The sequence below is a fragment of the Plectropomus leopardus genome, chromosome 10 (genome assembly GCF_026936395.1).
Source record: "Plectropomus leopardus strain MGB_pleo_1.0 chromosome 10, ASM2693639v1, whole genome shotgun sequence".
NCBI classification, from domain to species: domain Eukaryota; kingdom Metazoa; phylum Chordata; class Actinopteri; order Perciformes; family Serranidae; genus Plectropomus; species Plectropomus leopardus.
The window spans coordinates 1166553-1178334 of record NC_142185.1 but is presented as its reverse complement, the minus strand read 5'-3'; the positions used below and the strand labels follow the sequence as shown (position 1 = coordinate 1178334).

The 11782-nt window shown below is 41.9% G+C and overlaps 1 protein-coding gene across 1 annotated transcript; it reads right to left on the bottom strand.

The window, feature by feature from the left end:
• Positions 1–7274: 7274 nt before the first annotated feature.
• LOC148188370 (uncharacterized) lies at positions 7275–9176 on the bottom strand. Its single transcript, XM_088083859.1, has 4 exons — positions 9003–9176; positions 8303–8458; positions 7679–7771; positions 7275–7592 (listed from the first exon to the last, which is right to left on the bottom strand). The coding sequence occupies exons 1-4, from the start codon at positions 9102–9104 to the stop codon at positions 7275–7277; spliced, it is 669 nt and encodes a 222-aa protein (XP_087939985.1). The 5' UTR covers positions 9105–9176.
• Positions 9177–11782: the final 2606 nt, after the last annotated feature.

Sequence of the window (11782 nt, the reverse complement as noted above, 5' to 3'; positions counted from 1 at the left end):
AGGTTTATATTTTTCCCCTGTCAATACTTTATGACTCCCCCACCCTGTCTGACTCTCAGCCTCAAGTGCATTGCTTAAGTGCATTAAATATATATATATATATATATAGATATATATATATAGATAGATAGATATAGATATATATATAGTATTTAGTTTTTAGCAAAAATACTGAATCATGAGGACATGAGGCATTTTTCAAGACTAATATCTACAGCAGGACAGTGTGTATCGGATTGAGTGGAAACTACAGTGTGTGTTCATGGTAATGAAGGCACATGTGACCCAATGAATCACTGTGGCTCACTGATGTGTTTTGATAGTTTTTAGACAACAGTGGAGCACTTTGACACAGAGGAGGACGATGTATCAGACTGCAGATACTCAGTACTTATTAGCAGATAGTCATTGTTTTTTGTCTTTATTTGGGAATATGTTGACAAGAATAAAAAATAAGAAATAACATTAAACTGGTAGTTTGGAGAGACAGAAATAAGAGTGTAGTGAATCATGAGGACAACTCTTGATAAGAAGATATTCAAATGCCTACCAAAAACTGTAACTTCTTTTGGCGATTCCTTAGATGAACCTCGGGATCAGCAAATAGACCTAACTGCCTTGTTGAACTTACAACTCTTGTAAGCAGAACTAAATTACAACAGATTTTATTGCCCGACCGACAGTTTGAGTTAACTTACAACTCATTTGGGGCAAGGAGCTGTCAACTGAGCTCATGCAAAGACTCAAGGAGACATCAGGAGATTTTTACATCATAGAAACATACAATTTATGACTTTGTTGCGCAACCAACACGTGACATACCCGCACATCTCCAGACTGTAAGAGAGGACCCCATCAACTGATTTTCGTATTATGTAGTAAGTAATATGTACTTTGAAATGTTGTGTGGAGGTCTCATACCTACAGAACTGGAACTTTGCTTACATGCCAATTTTGAGGCCAGAATCAAAAACACAAGCTGTGTCTGTGTGTGTGTGAAGGGGTGTGACCTTTTGTAAACCCCTGCCAGCAGCATGCTACACACTGCATGGAAAGACTCTTAGTACAGACTTAAATTTTGATATGCATCTCCTCTATCTGTATCCTAATTATCCATCCTTTACACTGTTGTGTGCAGATGCTGTATTGCTTCGTAATTATGCAATTTATGATTTTCTAATTATAGGTTTTGTTGATAGACCTTTTCTCATAATAAGTACTGTTATACTTTGTTATATCTTGATGCTAGTACTTGTATACCTTTACTCAAATAAAATCCTTAACAACCTTTAATTATAACAGAGTGTTTTGACAGCGTAGTATTACACTTTATTATTATTATTATTATTATTATTATTATTATCATCATTATTACACACTATTACAACATTTACACAAATAATTATTTGGTTTTCTGTTTTTGTCTGCCTGCTTGTGCTGCAGCCCTGAGATGCTGTGAGCTGCTGTTCATCTACCTTGAAAGAGAGAACAGTGCTACACATGTTCTAAATGATGATTTAGAACCAGAGGACTTTGCATGAAAGAGACTGTGAGACAAAGAGAGACTTCAAATGAGACGAAGCCTGATAAGTTGTCATCGTGATCTCATCTCAGCCACATGAGGTGGACCCATCCAGTGTCCTCACAAAGGCCACATTGCAACTTTCCAGAGTGAAGCTTTTCCCTGACATCAAAACTTCTGAGGAGGTTGAAATTATCTTTCCTGTGCTTTTTGGGGATTGATGCTTTTATACACTCAAAAAAATAATTGACCCCAAAACATTGACTTTAAGTATTTTAATTACATGAAGTTTTTCCATGTAATTTTATTAGGCAAGTTCAATGTGAGGGTTCCATTTAATTCAATGTGTTTGTACCATGCAGAATCAGTGTGAATACATTAACTAAAGTTAATGCAAACATAAACATAAACTTCATGTGTTTATTCAGTTAAAGGTAAGGTGAACTTTCACATAAACTTTATATGTTCATTCAGTTAAAGGTAAGGTGAACTTTCACATAAACCTTATGTGTTTATTCAAATATAGGTAAGGTGAACTTTCACATAAACCCTATGTGCTAAAGTATACAATAATGATGTATTTCAAATATGTTTGCGTTTAAAATCACAAAGCAACACAGCAAATTTATTGGCAGTAACTTCAAAATTACAGTAACTTTTAAATGTGTCTACACCATATGGATGTCACTGTACACCTGTGGCATTGGCACTTGAACATTGTTTAAAGACACGTCACAGGCACCACATGCCCTGCTCAGTTCAATCAACACGTGTTTGCCTCAACACAAAGAAATAAGTGAAAGATCATTAACAGGACGCTATCCAGACACTGGGTGCACCGGCACAGTATAACACTATAGCATGAACTGATCTTTAAAATTCAGCACTTTACAACTTTAAAGAACAATCATTTTTGGTATTTTGCTATTAGAAAAACTCAAGGCTGTTAATACTGCATGACAATGAAAGCCGTGGCCATTTCATCAGGTACATTTGTAGAATTTATTGCAAGTAAATGCAACAGCACTGCTATAAATTCCAGCTTGTGAAATTAAAAATGTTTCCGTTTTGGGTGTTCTTCTTAGACTTGTACATTCAAACATGACAAATGAGGACAGTCTGGACTACAGTAGTGGACTACATTATATTAAGTGCTTATAATATTCTGCCTCCCTCATGAGTATAGGAAAAACTATTCTAAACATTTAATTCTATGCTGATGTCATAAAAACTGATCATGAGAGGCATTATGTAAATATTCTTTGGGTCAACATGTATTGGACTGCATTAGAGTGTACAGACGTACCTAATAAAATGGCCACTGACCATAACACTGCATTACACCAGGGATCCAACCACAAAATACATCCCATCAGGAATATACAAACGCCACCATTTCAAAGTTCAATGCAGTTGGCCTCATCTCATTTAAAAAGGTCAAACCAAAGAAGCTATCATGAAAAAAAACAATAAATCATCCAAGGTAAACTAAATAAATACATAAATAAAAAATGAGGACTTAAATCCTGATTCAAGAACTCTTTTTAGCGTTACCATGAGAGAGGGCCAAGCAAGCTCAGCAAATTGGCTTTAACATTGAGGTTTAGACAGGATAACACGTTGCAGTTACAATGTGAAATTACAGCAGAACAGCAGTTGAGTTTATGTGGGGTGGGGGCAATCTAACAAAACTGTACACATCCACACTGTATGTGACTGTCCACCTGACCCCCAGGGATGCAGCTCCAAATTAACGAGGAGGATTGAGGGAGAAGAGAGCTCCACATAACTATTTAACAAGCTTTGCACACATCAATATTGGGAATGTGATGTAATTTGGTTTACATCTGTAATAAGAAAAGGCATCTTCACATGCTGGATACACATACAATTGTTACACACATAAGAATTGTTTTGATGAAATAACCTGTGATGACTTTAAATAGTCAATTTTAAACATCCTTCAAAGCTTCCAGACTAGCGTGGGCTGAAATGTCACAGTCAAATGTCACTGTAACATGAAGTCATCATTTTAACAATATTTTCAGAGAAATGCAAGTCTTTTGCTGCTTTCCATCACTAATGATCAAATAACATTGTATTATATAAACAATCCACAATTTCCACAAAGTCAAAGTGGCAGTAAAAGATGAAAAATGTGGCTGGCTCAATTGTTCAGCACCTTAACTTGTGTGATTCAAGATGGCGGCGTGTAGACGCAGCGACCTCACGCTCTCCCGACAATGCGGTGTTTTGTTCGTCAAGTAAATGTTTGTCTGCAAGTCCTTCTCGTCAGTCTACGTCAGAATACATGTACAGTCGACAGGCTCTCTTACACATTCGGAGAAGCAAGATCTGCAAAGTTTTGAACATTGAAACAGAGACGCTAAGGGAACTAGGACTACTGCGCCGGCCTTCTACCTCACCGGACTCACCTGCTACCCCTCCCACAGAAAGGAGGCGTCGGAAGCGGTGCGCAAGGACGAGGAAGAGGGGCAAACGCGGAGGTATCCGAGCTAGGCTAGAGGCTAATCCAACTCGCCCAGCCATACCAACCATCCTCCTGGCTAACGTACGATCACTGGACAACAAAATGGATCACATACGACTACTGAGATCAGCGGATCGGAAAGTGAGTGACTGTTGTGTGCTTGTTTTCACTGAAACATGGCTAAACGACAACATTCCCGACTCTGCTGTACAACTGGAGCAGCTAGCATGCTACAGAGCGGACAGTGCTCTCGCAGACGGAGGGAAGACTCGTGGCGGCGGGGTCTGTGTTTACATCCGTGAGGCGTGGTGCCGGGATGCCACTGTAGTAAGCAAACACTGCTCACCACTGGCGGAGTTTATGATCATTAAGTTTCGCTCCTTCTACTTGCCCAGGGAGATGAGCGCGATATTGATTTTCGCGATTTATCTACCCCCCACGAACAACAACAGCGATAGAAACGCGGCACTTAATGAACTGTATCTGGCAATCAGTGAGCAACAGACAGCACATCCAGACGGCTTCACCATCCTCGCTGGAGATTTTAACCATGCTGATCTCAAGACTGTTCTTCCAAAGCTTCATCAGCATGTTCACTTCCCAACAAGGGGAAACAACATCTTGGACTTAGTCTACACTTCACACAAAGGAGCATACAAAGCCACCCCTCTCCCCCACATCGGCCTCTCTGATCACCTCACTATCATGCTAATGCCGGCATACAGACAGAGAGTGAAAGTCACCAAACCTGCTCTGAAAGAGGTAAGAGTGTGGCCAGAGGGGGCCACTTCTGCTCTTCAAGACTGCTTTGAGACAACAAACTGGTAAATGTTTAAGCAAGCAGCCACCTACAACGACATCACTGACATTGAAGAGTATACAGACACTGTGACCTCCTACATCACCAAATGCATTGATGATGTGACCCACATGAAGACCATCACCACTCGGGCTAATCAGAAGCCATGGCTGACAGGGGACGTTCACAGGCTGCTGAGGGCCAGAGACAACGCCTTCAGAGCTGGAGATGATTCTGGCCTGAGAACTGCAAGAGCCAACCTGTCCCGAGGCATAAGGAAAGCAAAACAAGGCTACACACACAAGATAACCTCCCACTTCAAAGACAGCAAGGATGCACAGAGCCTATGGCAGGGCATTCAGGCCATCACAGACTACAAGCCCGCGCCACGGAGCTGTGAGAGCAACACCACTCTGCTCAACAACCTGAACAGCTTCTTTGCTCGCTTTGAAGCCCAAAATAACACCCACCCACAGAAAACCTCACCGCCTCCGCACGACCAACCTCTGTGCCTGTCTGCCGCCAGCGTGAAGAAGACACTTTCCGCCATCAACACCCGGAAAGCAGCAGGACCAGACAACATCCCTGGTAGTGTGCTGAAGGACTGCGCAGAGGAGCTGAAGGATATCTTCACAGACATCTTTAACACCTCCCTGAAGCAAGCCATCGTCCCATCATGCTTCAAAGCCACCACCATCATACGCGTGCCAAAGAAATCATCCCCATCCCCATGCTTCAACGACTACCATCCCATAGCACTGACACCCATCATCATGAAGTGCTTCGAACGACTAGTCATGTCACACATCAAATCCACCCCCCCACCCTGGACCCCTTCCAGTTTGCATACAGAGCCAAACGATCCACGGAGGATGCAATTTGCTCTGCCCTCCACCCAGCTCTCACTCACCTGGACAAGAAAGACTCATATGTGCGAATGCTGTTCATAGACTTCAGCTCAGCTTTCAACACCATAATACCACAACAACTCATCGGCAAACTGGACAAACTAGGCCTCAGCACCTCCCTCTGCAACTGGCTGCTGGACTTCCTCAGCCAGAGGCCACAAGCAGTGCGTGTTGGCAACAACACCTCTAGCAGCATCACCCTGAGCACAGGGGCCCCACAAGGCTGTGTGCTCAGTCCTCTGCTCTTCACCCTGCTGACACACGACTGGACACCAACCCACAGCTCCAACCACCTTGTGAAGTTTGCGGACGACACAACACTGGTGCGGCTCGTCACCAAGGGCGACGAGACTCACTACAGGAAAGAGGTTGAGCTCCTGACCATGTGGTGCAAGAACAACAACCTCCTGCTAAACGTCAGCAAGACTAAGGAGATTGTTGTCAACTTCCAGAGAGGCCACACCCAACACCTGCCACTGACCATCGACGGAGCTGCAGTGAAGAGGGTGAGCAGCACCAAATTCCTGGGGGTGCACATCAGTGAAGATCTCTCCTGGACTACCAACACCGCATCACTGGTCAAGAAAGCCCAGCAGCGCCTCTATTTCCTGCGCAAACTCAAGCGGGCAAGTGCTCCACCACCCATCTTGACTACATTCTACAGAGGAACCATTGAGAGCATCATTTCCAGCTGCATCACAGTGTGGGGTGGGAGCTGCACCGACTACAACAGGAAAGCACTGCAGCGTATTGTGAATACAGCTGGGAAGATCATTGGGGCACCACTCCCCTCTCTGCAAGACATCTACACCACCCGCCTCACCCGAAAGGCCACCACAATTGTGAGCGACGCAAGCCACCCCGCACACAATCTGTTCAGCCTCCTGCCCTCTGGAAGGAGGTACAGGAGCCTCCGCTCCCGCACTACCAGACTCACCAACAATTTCATTCACCAGGCTGTGAGACTGCTGAACTCTCTCCCCTCCCCACCCTCAGCCACCAGGCTGTGAGACTGCTGAACTCTCTCCCCTCCCCACCCTCAGCCACCAGGCTGTAAGACTGCTGAACTCTCTCCCCTCTCTCCCCTCCTGAGGAGAGTTAAGTTATTAATTCTACCTCTCATTTGTGCAATAATAACCCCCACAGCTGCTACAATGTTTTTGTTTACACAGTTTATATACTGGTTATTCTTTTTTTGCACTACACTGTTTACACTGTTTATTTACTGATTATTCTGTTTTTGCACTATTTATTCTGCTGTTTACATTCGGTTTATCTGTTTTCTCTCTACTGCACTCATTACTATTTTTGATCTTGTTTTTTGTTTTTTGTTCTTTTGTTTTGTTATATAGTATAGTAGTTATATACTATATTTTTAATTCTTTAATTCGATTTTTAACTCTGTTGTGCCTGTGCACTTTACTGTTTGCCCTGTCCTGTCTGATATCTGTCAACGCATGGGATAGTGAGAAACGTAATTTCGATTCCTTTGTATGTCAAGTACATGTGAAGAAATTGACAAATAAATCTGACTTTGACTTTGACTTTATGATTTCACTGTAGCATCTTTATTTTAAGTGCTTGGACCTTTGGAGATAGTCGGTTACCATCCAAGTTCATCAGCACTTTCTGGAAGAACTCAAATGTGAATTTAAGTTCTTGGGGATAGCTGAGGTTGAGTGTATAGATTAGCCCAAAAAGCATAGCACATCCAAAGGAAATACTTCCCAGATTGCATACAAGTTCCACGCCCTCAATCACCACTCCAACATCTTCTAGCTTTTCCTCATCATTGGCACCCTCTTTTTGGATCACGTAAAGCCCCATGGTGGTCTGTGCGATGTCTCTCTCAGCTTCCTCGGTGTTGACGTTCTAATGATGAAAAACAATGAGCATTTTGAAATGCAATGATAAAACATTGCAAGACTTAAAGCTCACAGTAAAATGCAATTACTGACCAAGTACACCTTGATAAGAGTGTTGCTGTCCTCACTGAGATATGCACAAAGACCTCTGAGTACAGAGTCCCTCTTGACTTCGATGTCCTCACTCTGCAAAGGAATGTATATGAAATATTAAAGCTATTAATTTTTCAAGACATTTTCCAACACTTATCAGATCTTTATCACGAATAACCCCCACAAGAGGTGGAGAGGAAGATTGTAGAGGTAAACATACATGGACATTGGGAAGTGGAAGGAGTAAGGAAGAAGAAGGAGAGGAAGAGAAGATTCAAGAAATAGGGAAGATTGAGAAGAGGGGTGGTCATGTGAAGAAAAAGAGAAATTTTAAGAGATGAGGGGAGAAGTAGAAATATGAAATACAAAAGAGAGGAGGTTAGAGGAAGATGAAGAAAAGTCAAGTATGGAAGCTGAAAACACCAAAAGATGGGAGGGGGTCGAACACCTCACCCATGAAGGATATACTGTAAAGGATGGAAAAGGAGGAAAAAAAATTAAGAATGACAGAGTCTAATTGAGGAGGGAAAAGATTAAACATATGAAGGTAGATAGGAAAAGGAGATCTTACACAGGGAAAAAAACCTTATTTGGCTAAATAATATAACAGTTAAATGCACTTGCCTTAGCTGTCAGAGCCATGAGGAGGCGGATCTTCCTTCCAGCAGCCCCTCCTCTACTGCTGAAGACCTTCGTCAAGTTAGGTGTGTATTTGTCAAGTTCTGCCAAAAACTTGGCTTGAAGTGGCAACGTTGTTATTCGCATGAATTCTGCATTTATCTGTAAGAAGAAAAAAATGAGACAAGGTGTTAATGGGAGAAGTGAGAAGTAATAACTTTCTGGCTTTAAGAGGTATCATTTCCTGGGCTAAAAAAAGGACAGACACTTTGTGCCCCAGTGCCAAGTCCTCAATCTGAGATCCAGATAAATCACATCTCAATCCAATAAATCCATATTTCAAGGCTTTGTCAAACGTGTAACGTTTAATGTTAAAGTCTTAAGGAACCTGCTCCAGCTTACATCAGGCTCATTGTCAAGCTATAGAGAGCAGTAGCACAAGCCATCAATACCAAAATTGGGCAGCTATAAAAAAAAGTCTAAACAGTGGCAGCTGATGGCATGTCAATACATTGATATGCCACCACTCTGCATTTTAAAACTTCCCACTGGAAAAATCAGTGTACAGTCTCTTGAGAAATTCTATTGACAAAAACTGCTTACCGTTGTTTTTACTGTACAAATAGATATGTTTATATAGAATAAAATAAACTTTTCCCCCACTCAATTACCTTAACATAATTTTGATGTCATCAGCAATGCTTACCTCATTCACTGTGAACAAGGCAGGCCATCTGTTCACAAGCTCAGAGACTAAAGGTGAGACCTGGACAATCTCTTGACGTCTGTAGGAGAAGGTCTTCTGCATTTTCTCCTTGACCACAGCCTTGTTGTGTCTCTTTTTCACCTCTGTTAAGAGAGCTACTCTTTCATTCTCAAGACTCTCTCTTGTTTCGCTGCAAGGGAGGGATGGGAGAAAGTTGACCTCTGCTTTTCTTGGTTTTTTGATGTTAGCAGCTGCTTTTTCTTGACCTTTGTGCTTATTCTTGAGAGAGTTTACACTGACTTCTGGGTGTCCAATCTTGCACAATTTTGTGCGAAAATTAGCAACTTTTGTCTTTAGATACTGTTTCCATCCTTCATGGCCACCTCGAGTTCCTCTTTGCCTCAAACATGGATGAACATGCACCAAGACCTGAGCAGCCTCCTCAATTTGGGAGTCACTGGGGTATGCTGTGTATTTGAAGATCTGTTCAGCCATGCCTTCAAGGATATCCATTCTTAGCTTTGGGGGAGGGGTTAGATTAGTGCCGTTTGCTCTGAATTCTGCATTTGCTCTTTGAAGTTGAATTTCAGCAAAATATGAAAAGTTGGGAACAATGAAGACTGAAGGCCATGAAGACGTTCTTGATTCTGGAGCTGGATCTAAAATGATAGTGTCTGCACTGCCAAACGAGTGATCAGAGGAAAAACCAACCTCTTCCAAGGATGGAGAGCTGAGGGGGGTTATAGAGCTGCTGCTGTGAGATGTAGTGGGAAAAGTCAGTGGGGTACTGGTGCTGCAAGATGGTAGAGTCCCTGGGATGCTGGAGCTAGTTTCTTCACATGCAAAAAATAACACTTTCAAAGTATCCCTGTCTCTTATTTCACTGGTTGACATAAGATTGACATATTCATTTCCAAAATCTGCATCTTTATACTGGAGTCTGAACTGCTGCACAAGTCCAAAAGCAGTCTTTATCTCATGGACAAGTTGATCCACAGACGCTGGTATCCCTGACATCAGGCTAAGTTTTCTGGCATCATCTCCTCCAAACACAACTCTCAGGAGGACGGGACTTGACATCTTTCACTTCATGTATTCTAGGGAACAAATACAGGACACAAAAGGTTATGAAAATAATTACTGCAACTTCATTTAAAAGGGATAGTTCAGCTTTTTTGAAGTGGGGTTGTATGAGGTACAAATGGCCATTAAGTGTACTGTCTGCACTAGAAAGGTCTCTGCTTCCCCAGCTGAGAAACAACGGCACTGTTGTGAATGAGGGACAATTAATCAGCGTATTTTAAGCTTAGCGAGAAGTCCCGTCTCAAAATAATACACCAGTTCAAGAGTATGATAGAAAGAAAATATGCACAACGTATCAGCAGGTTGAAAAAAGTTTATCTGGAACTAACCAACTCACTCACTCCTCCACATAGGCAGGCTCCACTTCTTCCACACACTGCTAATAGAAACAGCTGCTAGGCAAAGTGATACAGCACATTGTGGTGCCTGCCTGCATGGAAGAATGCTGAGTGAGTTGATTGGTTTCAGATAAACTTCTTTCTGACCAACTAATGCATTGTAATTTTTTTCTTTCTATCGTACTCTACAAATAGTGTGTTATGAGACAGGACCTCTCGTAGGCGGCGAAAATACACTGATTAATTAACCCTCATTCACAACAGTGTATTGCCTGTGTCTCAGTGCAGCGCGATGCGGCAGTGTTTCTCAGTTGGGAGGAGCAGAGACCTTTCTACTGAGGACAGTACACTTAATGGCCATTTGTACCTCATACAAACCCACTTCAAAAAAGCTGAATTATCCCTTAAAGAACTTCAACTAATGGCCATGTTTAGTAGTTCATATCTGACTTAAAAATCATAGCTCATAGACAGACAGATGATAGAGAGATGGAGACAGAAACAGAAAGAGATACAGATAGAAATGGAGAGATGTATAGATGTAGAGAGACAGATGTTAGTTTAAATCACATAAAATCATCTAACATTTACATTATTTAAAAAGGAATACAATTTATCAATTTTTCATATGACAATTGATCAAGGTTTTATGTGTTATAACCCTACTTCATGAGACAGTGAGAAAGAAGTTTCATTACAGACCTACCTTAAACAATAATGTGCCTTTTCAAAGTAACCATTCGTTTCACACCCACAGAGTAATCACAGAGTGGATAAGCATCGGCCAGGTTTTCAAGATCAACTAGGGCAACCTCTCTATTAGGAGATGTAGTTAGCTCATAGGCTCTGAAATGCTCATGATACCATGCACACAATACCCTTACAACAAAGCTCAAACTACTTTCAACAATGCAGATTTGAAGGATCTCCGCAAACTCTGGTAGGCCACCGGTGGCTCCATATGGAATTAGCATTCCAACTCTATAGGAGATGCCTTTGACAGTTGCGCTTTTAGCTAGATGAACATCATTTATCTTGGGGTTTTTCTGCCTAAGGCTGTCCACTACTTCCTTGTTCATTACATCCACAGGAAGCACACAAACATTATCAACTTCCAATGCAGTTTTAAGATGTACTGCACTGATATGATAAGCAATCATTTGCTGATGTTTAGTTGCTAATGTGAGTCGAATATTTTTGAAACTATTTATGTGACGAGCAACTCTCTTAAAAAAGCTATGCTTCGCCTCGAACCTCATAGTCCACCGCCCTACTAAAGGCCCAAAACATTCAATCAATTGAGGGTAGTGTTCAAGGAAGTGATGCTTTCGTAAGAGTCGTGCAGGACAAAGTTTCAAG

Bases quoted from the DNA above. Each gene is read 5' to 3' on its own strand.
- LOC148188370 (XM_088083859.1), bottom strand. From the start codon at position 9,104: ATGCAGAAGACCTTCTCCTACAGACGTCAAGAGATTGTCCAGGTCTCA. The intron at 8,459-9,002 runs GTAAGCATTGCT...TTCTTCTTACAG, and splicing joins CCTTGTTCACAGTGAATGAG to ATAAATGCAGAATTCATGCG. The intron at 7,593-7,678 runs GTCAGTAATTGC...TTTCATCATTAG, and splicing joins CTCTTATCAAGGTGTACTTG to AACGTCAACACCGAGGAAGC.